Genomic DNA, 18,465 nt, shown 5'->3' on the forward strand with positions numbered 1-18,465 from the left:
GAAAAAACTGAGTTTTCTAAAGAGGCTCACTAGTCATTAAGTTACTGCATACCTGAGCCTACCGGTAAGAGACAGGAGGCCAGGAAAGTGACCAGAGGACAACTAAACTTCAGGGTTTCTTTTGGAAGAAACAAATTGTCTCTGAATAGTAGAGTCACCAGTACATACAATTGCAAAGACTTAGTAGCTGGATTCTGATGTTTTTACATATATAACTATTAATTTCATAATGAATCAAGCATAAACCGATCTTTGAAGTCCCCCTATTAGATCACAGTGGGCTGATCAAGAGTGTATCATAAACTTTATCTTCTCTTTCTACCATACATCTTAGCCTATACTGTATGCTAGGCTAAGGAAAACACTATTAAGCCTGGACTTTTGTTATTAGTCAGGATGGGAAAGGATTCGCAGCAATAACAGAAGACCCTAGGAAACTGAGCAACTTGAGCCATAGAGGCTTATTTGTACCACATGCCACACATACATGGGGATTGGGTGGGAATGAGTGCTGCTCACGAAAACCCTCAAGGACCAAGAATAATGAAGCATCCACCATCCAGAGCTCTGCCAATCATCCAGGCGGATACTGGATCACCACAAGTCACTCACTGCCTGTTAATGAAGGGATACATCACTTCTATACACAGTTCACTGGTCAACAGAAATCAGTACCCATTCAATTGCATCACATTGCCAGAAAGAGAAATAAATATGTAGTGGACAGAACTACTGACTGCTGTGGGCTCTCAGCCCTCCTTCCCTCTACTGCCACTCAGCTCCTGCAGAATGGACTGCTGAGGGCAGGCAAACTGCAAAGCATGCTTCTAGGAGCCATGCAGAACACAAAGACAAACCAGGCAGAAATTATGTCTTTTAGGGAATTACTAATGGAAGAGATGAGATGATGATGGGTGGGTGGATAGATGGATGGATGGATGGATGGATGGATGGATGGATGGAGACTACGACACAGACAGCGAGAGAGAAAGAGAAAGGAAGAAAGATCACCTGCAAAGTGAAAATGCCAAATGCCAACTTAAAAAAAAGCACACAAAGCCTAGAAGAATTTAAACACTGGAGGTTTTAGCCATAGGTGATTTCATCTGAGGAAGTGACATCTGCAAAGGTCATAGTAGAATGGCGGTAATCTGGACAAGGGGATGTCCAGAAAGTAAGAATTACCTAAGTGGAGGTAGAAAAGCAAGACATGCAGTCCACATGCAAAGCATAGCAAAGTAGTCAGGCTGAATGATGTTTAGAACAGTGGAAGAGGAAGCAAAAGAGGAGTGGAGGAAGGAGAGGAAAAGGAAGAAGTTTTTTTAACTAGTGGAAAGGAACCAGCAAGATAGCTTGGCAGACTAAGCGTCTGCTTAGGCAAGTACAGGGACCAGGGTTCGATCCTCAGCACCACATTCCACGCTAGCCCCACCTCCAGGCACTCTGAACCAGCCACCGAGACCAGATGAGTCGGTGTACACCTGTAATGCCAGCACTGGGGAGGCTGAAAACAGGAGGATCACTACAAGTTCAAGCTGTGAAGTGAGACCTTGTACCAAATACATACATAAAAATAATAATAGTAATAACCAGTGAAAAGGAGACAGAGGACAGAGCCAAGGACTTGTGCAACAACCCAAACAAAGAGTGACAACAGTCTCTGATATGAGGACCCATCTCAACCGAAGGGAGGTAAGAACTCCATTCTCAAAGCAAACTTCCCATGAAAAAAACTCAGTTTTCCCATCCTTCTTTCAGCTGATCCAGAAAATATAACTCTTTTTTCCTCTATCTGCTTGAGCCTGAAGACCTGGTCATTTGAGGCTCACATCTGATAAAACCAAATAGGTCAAATGGGGAGACCCATCTCAACTGAGAGTTTGGCTCCTGGCCATGTTGTCCAACCAAAAGAACGTTCTTTGTGTAATTAAACAGAGTCAACTCCCAGTGAATATTTGTTCTATTTGTCCTTAGTTTGTTTCCTATCTCCAAGGATATTTCTGAAGCCACTCCTTAAGGACTAAACTGCGGGGTTTAATTTATGTCTGTTTGTTCTGGAGTCTATACTCCCTGCTCTCGTGTGGACTGAACTTGAGAATTTTGGCCACCGAAATGGCCAATCCAGGTTGGTCCTGTCATGAACCTCTGACCATCCCAAAAGACTACTGCTTAATCCATGCAGAGCTTTAGGGCCTGCCATGCAAGCTGAATCTGCTTACTTTGGCTACTCTTACTGCTGCCCACAGAGAGTAAAATCTGCCTGTGACTAAAACTGTTTCTTACTACTGTCCAGGTTTTCACTGGGAGAACTTTATGCCAATTCTCTCAGTGCTTCAATAGTTGTCTTCCACTGGCATCTTCCAGGAAATGATCACAGGACCATGCAATTATTCCCTGGGACCCACAGACAAGAAATCCTGTTTTCAGAATGATCTGGGATTTGGCTCTCAGAATGGATGCTACCATACAGAGCACTCTGATTCTCACACAAGGAGTGCTCATGCTCATGGAAGTCAACAGCAGAGAGAACAACCCTTCCAGCAATGCCAAGGTCTAAAACATGAAGAGACAGGTGCTAGGCTATTTTTCAGGAAGTCTGAGCTTTGGCATCCACACACCCATGACTCATCTATCCTAGATCACTGCTTTTTACACTGTCTCTCATAGAACATACTATGCAGTAACTAGCCTTCCTTACTGAGTAGTTTGTAGAGCTTAGTGCAATTTTTCTCTAGTGTTCAGATTTATTTCATATATAAATATCTGTGAAATACTTAAGGTGCCAACCAACATCAAATGATTTCTTTCATAAGTCAAGACATCATGCTACATCCTTCTACATCCTTCTAGTAAGGCCCCCAAAGAAGATGATGAAGGAAGTAAAACTTAATTACACTAAATTCCCCAAGAGAATTTTAGGCAAACTACTATGGGAATCAATGAATTGCAAAGTCAGAACCATTTTGCTGATACCTCTACCTTAGCTATACTTCTGGAGCAAGGTGTAGGTAAAGAGGTGAGATTCGAGGAGGCAATTTCCAGAAGAGCAATGGACCCAGGGAATATTCCAAGTGGAAAGAGGAAAGAAGGCATTGGATGCAATAGCTGCAGAACAAAGAGAAGTGCAGCTTGACTTTATTAAGTGACACAACAGGAGAGAGGATTGGGAAAACACTCAGCACAAGCCTTTAAATGGCCAGGAAAAGAATTTGTTTTACTGTACCAGGCAAATGGGACCTACGGATACCTTCAGAACGGAGCAGCACAATTACCCAAATTAAACTTTAAACCTGTCCTCCCGGCCTCAAGCTCCTACCCACACTGCATACACATGGGCTTCTGCCCCTGCACTGCCACATCCCACTATGGACCACACTGTGAACGCTCCCTGCTAACTTTCCCACGTCTCCTCAGCACTCCCTGCCTCCCCAATCAGTCCTTCAAAAGGAGTTCTCACTCCTGGTCACTTTTAGCCCAGTAATATATCTTGCTTCCTAACAGCACTTGTAATTTGAAATTCTTACATTCATTTTATTACCAGTTTACAGCGTGTTTCTTTTCTCTGTAATATAAACTTCATATAAAGACAGAAATGTAGAAAGATTGTGCCTATGAGAATGACTAACAAATGACAGGTACTCAACAACTAGTCTTACCAGCTGTACGGAAGTGTAGTTGACCTATCCTATTACTACATTTAAAGATATAGCCAATGGCTCTTAGTGTGTTCGGTTTCGTAAATTATTATTATCAGTTTTAGAAATAGTCCTTTCACCCCAGAAAGTAATCTCACACCTATAAGCAGTCACTCCAACTCCCATCAGTCCTTCTAATCCTAAGTAACCACTGACTTCCCTTCTGTCTCTACAGATGTGCCAATTCGGAACATTTCACATAAATGAAATGGTATAACAAGTAGCTTTCTGCAAATGGCTCATTTCACCTAGAACAGCACTTTCAAGATGCAGCTGAATCGCAGCAGGCCCCAGAAGTTCATCATATTGCAGGGTAACATTCCTCGAGATGGACACACTATCAGTTGTTTCCACATTTCACTATTACTACTATAAATAATGCTGTCACAGACATGTTTCTGCAAGTTGTTGGGTGAGCAAATGACTTCATTTCCCTTGGCCACATCTGGTGATAGAATTCTTGGGTCATGCCACTGGAAGGAACTCTCAGACTGTTTTCCAGGACAGTCACACCACTTTACAGTTCCAGCCACAGTGTGTGAAGCTCTAATTTCTCCACATCTTCATCAATGCTCATGATTGTACTTTTTTATAATCACAGTCATCCTAGTAAGTACAAACTTACTGCAGTTTTTGCCTTGTACTCTCCATGAGTAACGATACTAAGCATCCTTTCTTGTGCACATTGCCCATTTGTGTCTCTTCTTGGGGGAAAATATTGATTCAGACCTGTTGCACTCATCCTTAATTGGGCAATTGTTCTTTTGTTAATCATTATAAGAGCTCTTGATATACTTTTATAAAGCTCTCCATCAGATGTAATTTGCAAATGTTTGCTACTCCCATTCTATGGGTTCTCTTTTCACTTTGCTGACAGTGTCCTACATTTTTAAAGAAAAATCAGTGAATACTAGGGTCTTGCTATGCAGTTCTGGATGGTCTTGAGCTCATTTAGTGCAGGATGGTCTCAAACTTGCAATGATCCTCCTGCTTCAGCTTTCCAAGTACTCGGATTTCAGGCATATGCCACCACACCTGGCTCTAATGAATGCAACCTTTTATCACAAAGAAATCTTGTGACCTGTTCAAACGTCTGTGATAAAATTAAGAGGACCGGACATAAAAGGGTGACCTAAGGCACCTGTACCCTGCCCATAATCTCACCTAGTGGTACCCAGGACCATCCATATCTTGAAACAAAGACAACATCTTACAGTGAGTTAAAGAAAGTCACTTTTGGCAAACTGGCTCATGAGGACCAACCCAATAGTAAGATATACCATCCTTCTAAGAAATAGACACCTAGGCTGGTGATGTGGCTCAGTGGCACAAAGTGCTTGCCTGGCAAGTACAAGGTCCTGAATTTGATTCCCAGTACCAAAAGAAAAAGAAAAAATATATGACACATGTCTAGGACCCCAGCATCTGAAAGACAAAGGCAGGAGGAGCCCAACTTTGAACCATGCCTGAACAACATAATCATTTAGCAATACTGCATTTTATTTTATTTTTTCTATATTTTAGGGAAAGGTCTACAGGGTATTCAGGGTCTCACTACTAGACTGGACTCATGGTGATTCTCCTGTTTATAGCCTCCCACGTGCAGGGATTACAGGCATACATCACCACGCCCAGTCTCAATCCAAGTCTCAGAGCTTTCTGGGGGCGGGGCCGGCACGCAATACTGTATTTTAAAATAAAAAGTAAAAAACAGAAAAGGAGCTGGAGATGCATCTCAGGGTGAAGCCTCAGGCATCCATCTCAATACAGTAAAAAGGGAAATTAATTATTCAATGAAATTAAAACATAAAGAAAAAAGGTTTTGTCAAAACCTAACCTGAAATAAGTTCAAATTGACCTACAGTTTAGTTTTTTCCCATGAACTGTGAAATTGATGACTGCCCTCCACCCCACCATGTAAGTTAAATACAACTAGAACAGGCCCACGATGAGCAGCCTTGTAATTACAGACATTGGTTTACAGAGCTGAAAGCCCTGGGATTATCTGCCTGCCCTGAATTATAAGCAAACTAGTGAGCACTAGTCCACTTTTTTTGGTTGAGAAACTCCAACTAGAGAAAACAAGGCACAAGCCTAGGAACATGAATATGGAGGGAAGAGCATATTTTTACAGCTGTAAGAGCCTCTCAGTATAGAAAAATAGCAGACCTGAAGTACTCTTACAAAAATATTGGCCCTTAAACATGAACACACACGTGCATGTTCGTCATACTGAGATACAGAGAAAGCAATGAGGCAAGATTCACTTTTAATAAATATTAGTTTCAATGCTGGCATGGTATCCAAAGTATAATTTTCCCAGGATAGAATTAACTTCTTAAGTTATGCACAGAAGGCTATAATAATAACTCAATGCTTCTTTTGCGATGCTAACCCTAAATTAACATACCGATTAACATACAAATGCAAACAACATTAATCTAATATTGCATAGAGCAATCTTAAAATGTATTATGAAAAGAGCAATCTATGAATAATTGTATAAAACCTATATTTAAGGAGGCATCTCTACTCCTATAAGGTGGTAAAGTTTAGTAAAACAATACATAAAAGACATGTTCAGGACAAGCTTCATTGTGCTATACAAAATATGCATACAGAGGGCAGAATATGTTAAGTGAATAAATTAAAGTTATAATGAGCTATTATAATACAGAGATGGAAAGAAACCTTTGTGACAGCCTTAGCTGAAAGTAAACCTAAAATGTGACATAGGATATGACATTTTAAAAACATCCTTAAATATTATTTCTGCTTTTACACTCTCTTCCCTGCTTACACTGTTTCTTGTCTATTCAGGGCTCCATCAACCTCCAGATTTTAAGTCAAATAAATGATGGCACACTTGAGAGTTGAAAGAAATCACCCAGCTGCCTGTCTTTATCCTGTACATTGGCACAGGACCTGCAGTACAAATAAAAGCACATAGCTGTACAAGGCAGAGATAATGTCTACATGTATCCATGGAGAACTGATCTACGGCGGCTATACCAGCCCAAATTACTTGCAATCTTTGTCTTACCACACTGACAATCCTACAGAGAGCTTCTCTCCTCTGTGGCTTCTCACCTCTGTCCAACCCACTTGCCCTCCCCTATGCTCTCTCTGGGCAGCTCACATGTGTGTCCACACCTTGCACCTCATCATCAAGGGCAATGGCTCTACTGAGTAGCTTCCAAAAGCCCCTCTGAGATAGTGCTGATCCTTCCACCTCTCCAGCTATTGTCAAACTGTCCCTCCAAGTCTATCTCTTACCTACAGCCCTCATAGCTCTGCTTTACTTTCAGTCTGCAAGTTCTATTTTGGTCATGCCATCCTCCTCAACACCCCAACACTGGTCAGTCATCCCATAGCTGGTACCCTTGCATCCAAGAACAGCTTGCCCCTAGTTTACCGGTTGCTCTGCCTTTTTTTCATGCTTGTCAATTATAACTGTCTGTTGCATTCTAATCTCAGGCTCATGAATATTAGCAAGAAAAGAACCAAAGAATGCAAAACCATTAAATCAGTGGCTCCTTTTCTTTACTCATTCACTTGGTCACTATTTACCAAACAAGGACGAGCAGCAGTGCTATGTGGCAACTCATTTTACAATGACTGATCTTCGTTTTGTGTTAGATTTTCCTCATAATGTTCCAGAACACTAGAGCTTCCAGTCATTGATTCTACCCACTGCCACCTTACCTCAGGTGACTTCCTCCCCTCTAGTGATAACATTAGGGTCATTCTGCTCCCACAGTCATTTCCTTTCCACCCAAAAGGAACTCCTCAGACTCTAGTGAGCTCTCATTCCTCTGTGGGGTCGGAGATATCAGGGTTCCCCTCTGCCAACTCATCCCTTTGTAATGGAGCCTTTTTCTCTCCCATCCCAATTGCTCCATGTGCTTGTGCTGTGCCTCATCCTGCTAGATGCTGAGGATAGATACAGATGAGCTGCCACCCTGAAATGAGAAGCTCACCAGTGAGGGCATGTTGGTAACCATGTGGGCATGGACACACACACGTGTGCATGCTTGCATACACACACACACACACACAGAGATGCGCATACAATAGGATGGCCATCACTTCGCTTCCACCTTAAACATGTGTAAGTGTGAAAGGGAATATGAAAAATAATTAAGGAGGTAACAGAAAAAACAAGATATACCTAAGTATAGTGACATGTGCCTATAATCCCAGCCCCTATGGAGGATGAGGCAAGAGGATCACAAGTTCAAGGTCAACTGAGCAACCTCTAGCTCTCTAGCTCAAAGTAGAAATATTTTAAAAGGGCTACAAATATAGTTTGATGTGAAGACCTTGAATTCAATCCCAGTATTAACAACAAACAAACAAACACTATAGAGAATCTTTCCTGGCTAAATTTTCTACCATCTAGTAACCACTTCTCCTCACCTGTTTTATCTACCAGCAAAACTAGTGCTGGTGATCTCACATGCAGAGTTTGAAGGGGAAAAGTCAACTACATAGAGGCAGACTAACAACAGGCAAGAAAGCTCAATGGACTAAAGGCCTTTTTAGACAAGCACAGGGACCAGGGTTCTGATCCCCAGCACCACATGCCGTACTGGCCCTGCCCCGTAGGTGTGCTGAGCCAGCCACAGAGACAGAGTATGGTGATGCAGGCCTGTAATCCCAGTGCTGGGGAGGCTGAGACAGGAGCATTACTATGAGTCTGAGCTACGTAGTGAGACCATGTACCAAATACAAGATGAAGAAGACAAAGAGGTAGAAGAGGAGGAGGAAAAAGAAGAAGAAGAAGAGGAGAAAGGGACTACACTTTTTGGCAAAATGCATCTTCAGATCTAACGTACAGGAGAACTATGTGCAATAATACTGAACTGCTTATTGCAAACTGTCTGAGACACTCAATTGTAGGCCCTCTTTCCACAGAGTGAAAGAAATTAAACCAGGTATGATGCCACTCACATGTGATTTCAACACAGTGAGAGGTGAGGCGGGAAGATCATAAATTCAAGTCCTATCTAGGCAATGTACTGACTACTAGAACCCCATCTCAAAGTAAAACATACAAAGGGCTAAAGGTGCAGCTCAGTGTAAAAAACCCTGGACTTACTCCCCAGTACCATTAAAAGATTATATAACTTAAAACTCAATAATGAAAATAAATTTATTAAAAATTAATGCTGAATCTAAGCTTTTGTTCTTAAAAATGTCCCTGCAGACCATGCCAGGCAGGTCAACAAAGAGACCCATCATCCTCCTGGTCCCTGTGCTGGAACAGGGTCACATTCCTAAATTCTCCTTCCTCCTTAATCCCCACTTCTACTGAGTTCCCAAGGCCTCTTACATCCACCTCTACAAGAATTCTCAGCCAAATATGGTGGCGCACAACTGTAATCCCAGCACTCAGGAGGTTGAAGCAGGTGGAGAGTGCCACAAATTGGAGGCCTGCAGAGCTAATAGGAGAGTCCAAGGCCAGCCTGAGCTCCTAGGAACTGTCCAGATCTTTCCATTGTCACAGCTGTTGCCCACACAATAGCCTCCCTGCCTCCTGCACTCACTGTATACACTGCTACCATGCATCTCCCCGCAGACATGACCAAAGCACACTACACTGCCCTAAAGCCCACACAGCTTACCAGTCATCATACTGGAGGACACTGTAGACAAAACTGTCCTAGGCCCTGAGAAGAAAGAATGCCATGATCTGCACGTGACCTGATGGGCACGCATGTTTGCTGACCCAAGAGTTCATTGTCTTCTCTTCCCAATCTTCAAAACAACTTCGTACCCCCTCTGCTCATGTTAAAACTCCCTAGCCCAGCAGTTGCAGTCTTGTATAATATGATGTTCAGTGGGATCACTGCTGGCCTCACAGCTGTTTTCCCTTAAACCACTAACAACATCTCACTTTCCTGTAGGGAGCTGCTCCTCCCCACATGTTGCAATGCTCGCTGAAGGTTAACATCTCCCTGGAGCCAAGGCTGGACATGTGACCCAAGCCAACCCACACAAGTCCTGTTGCCTCCTGGAAAACGAGAAAAAGCGTTTGCCGAAGTAGGGACATGATCTCACTCAGTGAGCAGGACCAACTAGAATCTTTTCTTACGGGTTACATTCAATAGTGGGTAAAAGAGGTACTAAGAATCATGCAAGCGCTTGCTACTAGGTGGAAAATACCTGTTTGAGAATGAAGTTTACTATAAGAGAAATAGTGTGCAAGAGCCCTAACTCTGGCTTTTGGGCCGGGTAAGCCACAACTACTTTTTGAAAATCTTGGAACTACTTATGTCGGAATTAAGAATTCTCCAGTGAGAGAAGTACAAGAGATGTGATGGAAAATACCACATACACCTCTATCTGGATCAAGGACAGACCCCTAAACACACTCATTAATATCTCTTCAACAAAACAAAATAATGTCATTAAGAATGCCAGTTTAGGTCAGTATAGGTGTTATCACGAAGAAAATGCAGAACAGATGCTAAGTTTTGATTGCACAAAGGTACACCTTCTATTTTCAGAACTACACATAAAAGGTAAGTGGATTTGTCTAAACCAACAAAGTTCCTGTGTCTTTATCTGCTTGCTTGTTTAGGAGTAAGAGCTGGGTTCTTTATTTTCCAAAATCATTTATTTATTTTTTTGGTATAGGGTCTCGCTACACAGCTGGGACTCAAAGGAACCCTCCTGTCTCAGCCTCTCCAGCACTGAGATTACAGGTGTGCATCACTGCGCTGGGTTGCGCTGCCAGCATGGCACAGAGCCGGCACTGCATGGAGTACCCAGATCCATCCTGACACCTTGCAGTCTCCAGGCAGGTGCTTAGGTTGCTGAGCTATCTCCTCAGCCCCAGGAGATGGGTTCTTGACACCTGCACCAGCATATTCTCATGGGCCTGCTTGTTCTCCACTTTTCTTTCCCACATACTCACACGGGAGTCAAAGTAAAAAGATTAAGTTCTGATTCTTTGAATACTCTTGCAATCTCTATACTATATGCCTTATAGAACCTGGCCTGCTACCCAGCTTTAGCTGGCTTACATTATGGTGGCTGCCTCAGCCTCACACCTGGCTTCACTGCTTTTAGGGAGAAAGCGTAGTCACCTTCCCACAATGAGTGTAATTGTCATGTGCTATAAACATGCACCAATAAAAAAGAAAGCACTAATTTGAAGATGGCATCATGTATGGCAGCCATAAATGGAATTCCTGTTCTTTGTTTAGTGAAATTTTGTACACTTCTAATGCTGTTTTTTTCTATCATTAATTTGTACTCTTTAAAAAATAAAAGAGTAAAATAATAATAAAGGCAGTATAGCCATCGCTATCCTCTTCTGGGACATCCAGGTGCTACACTGCCCCTCTTCCTTTAGTCCCCATTATAACCCTAGCAGCCATCCAAGAATCTGGAAAAATCACAAACTGCTCAAAATGAAAAGGCCTAGCTCCCCTGAGTCCTTCTTTTTTCCTTGGAGCAGCTTTGCATCTCCTTGGTGTCCCTACAGGACACATAATGCTCTCTGTTATGGTTTGTGTTTAGTTGTCCCTCCAAAGACTCATGCAGTTATGGAGCAGACTTGTAGAGTTTGTGATTAATTCATGATCCAGTGCTGGGATTATGGGTTTGCGTGCTACACCCAGCCTGGGGCAGATAGCCTGAAGGCAACATATGGGAGACTGACTTGCTCTCTGTAGCCATTGTTGCTGCTACTCCTCCCTTTTGCTCTTGCTGTTTTGCTGCCTTCCACCACCATGAACTGATGTCCTCTGCCACGTGGCACTGTGCTTGGACCCAGCTGAGTACTGAAACCTTCACAAACTGTGAGCTAAATAAACCTTTCCTTCCTTCATTTTGGATGTCAGGTATGTTGTCCCAGCAGCGAGAGAAGAGTTACCGCAACACTGTCCATGCCTTACTCTAGCTATATTTCGTTCTCATCGTTAGGTCTTCAAACTTGCACCACAACCTTGTGAGGTGGACAGAATAGCCACTGGAGTTCCCTATTTGAAAACTGAGAAACTGAAGGTGCAGTTGCTCAATAAATGGAAAGGCCTTGGATTCTCGCTCAAATCTGACTGCTCTCCTCTTTTTTGTTTCATACTACTCCCAGGATTGACTAAAACTCAAGAGTTTATAGGCATTAATTCTTCCTACTTCCTACTCTTAGAAGTACAGATGTCATCTATAGAGACTAGTAAGAAGCTGAGCATGGTGGTGTATACCTGTTGTTCCTGCACTCAGGAGGAAGAGGCAGGAGGATCACTGAGTTCAAGGTCAGTGTTGACTACATAATGAGTTCAGGGCAGCCTAAAGTACAAAACAGAATCCTGTCTGAAAGAAAGAAAGAAAGAAAGAAAGAAAGAAAGAAAGAAAGAAAGAAAGAAAGAAAGAAAGAAAGAAGTGAGATCACTGCACAGTAGTTTTCACTGTGTGGAAATTTTATTTTGCTAAAAATAAAAGTTAATGGACATGTGCATGTGCGTAGGTGTGTGTGCATCCTCCAAAAGCATGCACGACTGTCTACAAGCACTTATTTCTACCATGAAAGAAGCCTTTTTCATCATTACATCCAATGTGAACTAACTCTGTAACACAATCCCATCACAGTGATGCCTGCAGATACCTCAGCGTCAGAGAAAAGCCAGATTCCACCTCATATGATGTGAACCAACAGCACAAATGCTCTTCCCTGCCCAGGGAATACTGCTGGGTCAGGACTCCCTCTGTGAGTGAGTGAGAGCCAGACATAGCTAGACATTTTCCCGGCATACTACCCTGCTTCTCTGGCTGAACTTTCAGGCTGAAACCTTTGGACACAAGCCCATGAAGGACAGTGATAAGGCAAATTCAGCTGCTTTGGGGCTCATAAAAAATGCAGTGTTTCATTGCAAGTAGACCCCATAAATCCCCCAGGGTCACATCCAAGTCATTCCTTGTCTATGAGGTTAACACACTGACCCACTGTTGGCAGACCATGCACTCTGAGGTTTCTCCAGTCCAGGGTCTCCTGTTCTCCCTCCATTGGCCGCATGGAGAACTCTGCCTGTGAAAGTAGCTGGCCAGGGTCAGGAGTGAGGTTTTTGGAGTGTGGGGAACCAGCCCATGCAAACTCAAATGTATCCCAAGGAGCACCCTGAGATTACAACCTCAATTTACCCTTTTCTTTACAATGTGCCTAGGAATTCACCAGGAAGTACAGTCTGCCCTCACACAACCCATCAGATGAAAGATGGAGCCTACATCGAGTGCCACCCATGAGTACCCACAATGCACTGCTCACCACTCCATAGCCTTTCACATGCCACACATCATAGGGCCAAAGCTATCAGCAGAGCCAGGTCCTTCAGGACAGCTCTGCACAAGGTTCTTCTACTCAAGTATCTCTCTCTACTTACTCAGAAAATTCTTCCAACTTTATTCACATAACCTACATTCAGAATTATATAAAATATAAATTTTACATTTTAATTTTTTATTCTCTTTCTCTGATCTCTGACATGCTAACTCTATAAAATGTAATGGGGTACAACACAAGTCAATGAAAATTAAAAAAAATTATTTAGAAGTCAATGAGAGAGACACTGATACAGGAAATCAGCCGTAACTGTTAGAATTGCACATAAAACTACTTTTACATTGTTTGTTAAAATAGAAAATCAGTTTCCCTGTCCACAAAATGTTTTCTGATCTTGACAACTTGCTCCTTTCCTTCAAATGTCTTCCTTTCTCCATAGCTAAATACTGTAAAGTTTCGAGCTCATTTATCTCAGCCATGCTCCCCTGCTTCCAAGTCAATGAACCTTTTATTGCATCCCTTACTATGTACTGAGCAACACACAGTTGATGCACTCTATTATCCAGAGATTTATCATTTTATAGATGAAGGCACAAGGGCTCCATTAAGTTCCCTGACTCTCCTGCTTTCACAGCCTGGCAAGCGGTTTCTGCCATTTGCATGTGCACATGCTGCCCGTGGGGGCTTCAGGGAAAATATTTTTCCAGTATGGCTTGCATCTGGTTTTATCCTACTAGAGTGAGATATGTTATACAGGCTGGGGAAGGGGGCTGCTACTGATAAGCCCAGTCTTGGAGTCAAAGATTACAGGCAACTCAGAGAAGGACAGACACAGCTATAGCACAGTGCAAGCCCTCTGTTCACGCGGGGTCTTCTCCCTGGATTCAAATAACTGGAAATTGACTCCTCAATGCAGAGTTAGTCAAAACTGAGGTCTACAACTAACAATATGTCTGGTCTTGATCTTTCATGTCACTCTCTAACCAACATTCTGCTAGCTCGCAAGGTCAGAACACAAGATCAGGGAGGAAGCCCAGAAACCTCGTCCTCCTTCACCATGCAGGCTAACAGGCATGCACACCTCTCGGCCTTAGTCAAACTAGCAAGCACTGTTTGTACTAGATACTAAAGAGGTTGTAGAGCTCACAGGAGAAAAAAACAAAACAGGATACTGTGCAGCTGACATGATTACCAAGCACAATCCGAGCTGTGCTAACACAACTACTAACAATGATTATGCTTAGGTATTGCTTCCAAATTTCAAGCCATAACTCTTTACAAAAGGTAAGCAGTTGATGAAAACCTACCAAAGCTTAATCCTATCTCTATAACCAAAGGCAGCAAGGAAACCCTCACAATTGTTCCTTTCTATAAGTCAAGCATATCCTTTTTTGCTTGTTTGTTTGCTTACTTCTTGTGCTGCTCTGAACATCCTATCTCTCCGGAAACAAAGTATACCTGTTCTTTTCTGTAGAAGTTTTACCTCTAAAGTCCCTTAAGTGCTAAAATGCTACACAAAACACTACATTGACATTCTAAGTAGACCATCAAAACTGTATCTTTACCAGGGTGAAAATTCAGGATCTTATTCACAGATAATAGCATGCTAAAGATACAAAAATCCTATCAGCATAGTAAATGACTTACAGAAATAAAAACTGGTTTTAGTTCCAACTTGCAACATATGAGACCCCAATCCCAATAGGTAACACACAGAACATTCCAGAGAGGTTTGCAAATGAGCTACTGCCCTCAGCTGAACCACACAGCTGGTTTATTGATGGAAATGAAGAATAACAAAAGGATGTCTAAAGTGTTAAAAGGTCAGTGCAGTAAAGGATGAATAAGAAATAAATTTGGCCCTTATAGTGCAATGATGTTGAACTCAATTTACCACCCCAAAGACTCACATAGGCTTATGCTCTTTTGATCAACAGAGAAAACGCTTTATGCTGCAGAATGACTGCATTTTTACAGGGGTGATGGCATCAATTCAAGGGGTCCCCTATGACCTCAGTAAACCTTCATTTCCTCATTTGGGATTGTAAAAACTACAATAACGAGTATGAGTAATGCGTATGCAAACTTTCTTCCTGTTCCTTTTTAAATGCGAAGCCAGGAGTCTCCACCATAAGGCCATTACAAGGTCAGGTGAGGCTGCAGGACAGGATGCCAATGCTAGGACCTCTAAGTTCTCTGAGATCAGATGTGGGTGGCACCTGCCCCTGCAAGTCAGGAAGTTTCTAAGTCAACAAGCACAAATTTGTTTCAGCCAAATATGGACTGACTGGTGTTTGTTTCCAGTCCAATGGGCCATTAATTAGGATTCAAGGACATAGGACTATACTTTTTTCCCTCCTTCCCCACATGGGTTAGAGGGATTCCACAAAAGGCAGGACCCATAGAAGATGGGCGGCTTTGCCACTGTCTAGCTGGATATCCTGTGGGATCCTGTTCTCCTCACCTGCTGCACCTGAAGTAACCAAACAGGGTCGCTTGTACAACTAAGAAAGTAGAAACACTTACCCTTCCAAACACACCTGGCATTTGGTAGATGCTCAGTGTCAACTGAACCCGGGTTAACACTAGAAAGATTAATAGGATTACTGCACTTGTGGTATTAGCCTTCCCATGTACATCACCTACATGCATGCAGCGTTCACGCATGCAGCACTCACTGTGCTCCTCAGGATCAAAAAAGGCTGGAACAGATCCGGTGGGTTTTGTTACACACACACACACACACACACACACACACACACGACAGTAGAACCCAAGAGGCCATGAGAAGCAACTCTTGTATAGATGATAGGGTGTCAGGCAACAAAATCTGGCCGGATTCCCCTATTTCCTTGGGATAGTAGAAAGCACTGGGCGCCTTGCTCTGGCCTCCCTCCCCCACGCGACTGGGTTTTCTGGACTCTGTCCTCTTCCTAGCAGGGCAAAGGACAAGACCTTGAGCTCCAGCTCTTCTGAACCCTCCTGCCCCGCCAGCTTTTTCCAGACGCAGAGACAGAAGCTCGGGCTCCAGCGTTGTGCTGTTCCCCAACCCCAGGTGGTCACCGGAGGGGGTGGGAGACCCCGCCTTTCCGGACAGGAACACCCGGGCTTCAGAAGCCATTGATTCTCTCTGGTTCCCCAATACCAAAAGACACCCTCTCTCCCGGCCGCGGCAGATCACGTAGGGTGCGTACGCCGGGAGCAGACCCAAAAGCGCGTCCGCTGGAAGGGAGCCCAGCTCATTACTCTCGCTTCCCGCGCCGGGCGAGTCGCGTCTGAGCGTGGCCAGGGACCCCTCCTCGGGTCAGCCCCAGACACGCACCTCAGGTGCCCGCTCTTCGCCCAGGGTTGTGCGGGAAGAGAACTAGGAAGCCAAGACCATTCGGCGCGCAATGCCCACAAGTCTGCGGCACTGCCAGCAGCCCACCTTGATTTATTGGTGTTCTCCCCAAAGCCCGACAACTCTACTGAAATTCCACAACCTGTACCCGCCAGAAAACCCCACGCCGCTGGCGGTCCCCCAACTCTCGCCCTGCCGCGCCCTCCACCTTGGCAATGTTTGCCTTCTTTAACTGAGTAGGGATAGCGGGTTTCTGAAGTTTCCTATTGCCCCGTCCAATCCCCAGTCCTGGACCCCACGCGGCTCGCCCGCAAGCGTGTAAGCGCGAGGTCTCCCCTAAATCTTCGCCTCCACCGGCTCTTGCCCCCACCTCCGTCTCAGTCCCCGCGCTCCGGCATCTCCAGAGCCTCGCGGTTCTCTGTCCCCAGAAGAGGAAACTTCTTTCTGAGGTGAATGCAAGTCAGACGGGAAAGGCTTTTCCGACCCTGCAAACGCCAGGGGCGTGCTCGCCCCTAAACCGCAGGAAAGCCAACACCCTCCTCCCACACACGGCCACCAGCTGAGACCAATCCTTGCTACAGTGCTCCCAGACTTTTCCAGGTCAAAAGGTCTAGCCCAATCTGAAACACCACGGGGTACTCTTAGTCTTTCCAGAAACTCTAACCCGTCCTGCGCAGCTTCCAGGAATAAAAGAAACAAGTAAACAAAACGTGAATCCTGGCAACTTTGTTGTACATGTGTTTGTGTGTGTGAGAGAGAGAGCGCGAATGAGCCCAAGAGCATCGCCTAAGAGTTAGGACAACAGCTGCAGAAGCACATCTGGAAGAGGGGGAGGGGTTTGCAACGGAGGGCACCAGCAGCTCCCCGGCAGAAGGCCGGGCCAGCTTGTCGCCGTTACCTGTCCTATGTTGATGAAGCCGTATTTGCTGGCTATGTGGTCGGCCTCCGCGAAGCCGCCGGCGATCTTGACCGCCCAGTGGTTGGTGTAGACACGCGTCCGGCACACGGGGAGCAGGCAGCCCCAGAGCAGCGCCAGCACGCACAGCAGGTCCAGCCGTCCCGGGCAGCAGCAGCGGCTCCCCCAGCCCATGCTCCCGGCGCCTCGCGGGCCGCGTCGCTGGCTGGCTGGCAGGCTGGCTCCGCGCACTCCGCGGCGCGCACAACTAACTTCTCTGGCCTGGGTCGCAGCCCCGGACGGTCGGCCGCAGGAGGCGAGCCCCAGCAGGCGGCAGCGCGGCGGACTTCGGGCCAGGCTAGACCATGCCCGGGGCCGGGGACCTGCGCTCCCGGCTCTCCGACCCGCGGGGCGGTCAGCTAGCGCTCCTGGCTCGGGCGCAGGCGGCGGCGGCGCGAAGCTGGCGCCCTCCGCGATGGGGTCCCGCCGGCTCGGCCCCCGGACTCTGCGCGCCTCCCTGGGCCCTGGAGAGCCGTGGAGGCGACCCGCGGGGCGGTGCAGGCAGCGGCCGCGCGTCCCCTCTGTTGGCCGGGGCTCGGAGCGCCGGCTCGCCCGCTCCTCGCGCTCCCTCCGGCGGCACGCAGCAGTGCGAGTGGCAATGGCAGCGGCGCGCGCCGCCTAAATGACTCCCGCCCGCTCCCGCGCCCGCCTCCCGCCTCCCGCGTCCCTCCGCCCCCTCCGGCCTCGCGGAGGCGGCCGCAGCCCAGCGCCAGCCAGGTCCTAGCGCCCCCTGCTTCCTCAGCTGTAACCTCCAGGGTCCCGGGAGGCTAAGGCGAATCTTCACCAAGGGCCAAGGGAGAGAGCTCGAGAGTCGTGCTTTGCCCCCCTTTCCTTTCCTCGCAGCTGATCTGTGCTAGTGCATCACCGCTTCCCCGCGGACTACCTCGCTTGTGCGAGGGAAGCGCCTGGAAAATTCATTCACCCTTGCTCTAAATGTCCTTAAGTAACTAAGCGTTTAAAGAGGTCGTTTGCGTGTAAACTGCCCAACAAATAAGCAGAGATTTTCATTTCGTTAGTCCTTTATGCTTTTCAGCAACTGTTTATTTTACAACTCGGCTACCAGAAGAAGCTACCACACAGGACAATAAGTCGCACTTACAAAAGCCAACCACCATGCTCCAAAGCTAGGTCTGTAGCCTGCAGATCTAAGTCGCAATGGGCGCATCTGCTACAAGGCAGTGCCGCGGGA

The 18,465-nt window shown here is 45.6% G+C and overlaps 1 protein-coding gene across 2 annotated transcripts in view; it reads right to left on the bottom strand.

Annotated features, from left to right (window-relative positions):
- The window catches only part of Pcsk5 (proprotein convertase subtilisin/kexin type 5), a 433,314-nt gene extending 415,477 nt beyond the window's left edge, over positions 1–17,837 (bottom strand). Inside the window, exon 1 of one of the 2 annotated variants that reach the window (XM_023722967.1) lies at positions 17,220–17,495. In XM_023722967.1, the coding sequence (XP_023578735.1) occupies positions 17,220–17,411 (192 nt within the window). In that variant the 5' untranslated portion in view covers positions 17,412–17,495. Of the gene's footprint in view, positions 1–17,219 lie in introns of both variants that reach the window. The other variant, XM_023722968.1, reaches the window with a different exon arrangement.
- Between the last annotated feature and the right edge of the window lie 628 nt (positions 17,838–18,465).

Source organism: Octodon degus, unplaced genomic scaffold (genome assembly GCF_000260255.1).
Source record: "Octodon degus isolate 3935 unplaced genomic scaffold, OctDeg1.0 scaffold00095, whole genome shotgun sequence".
NCBI classification, from domain to species: Eukaryota; Metazoa; Chordata; class Mammalia; order Rodentia; family Octodontidae; genus Octodon; species Octodon degus.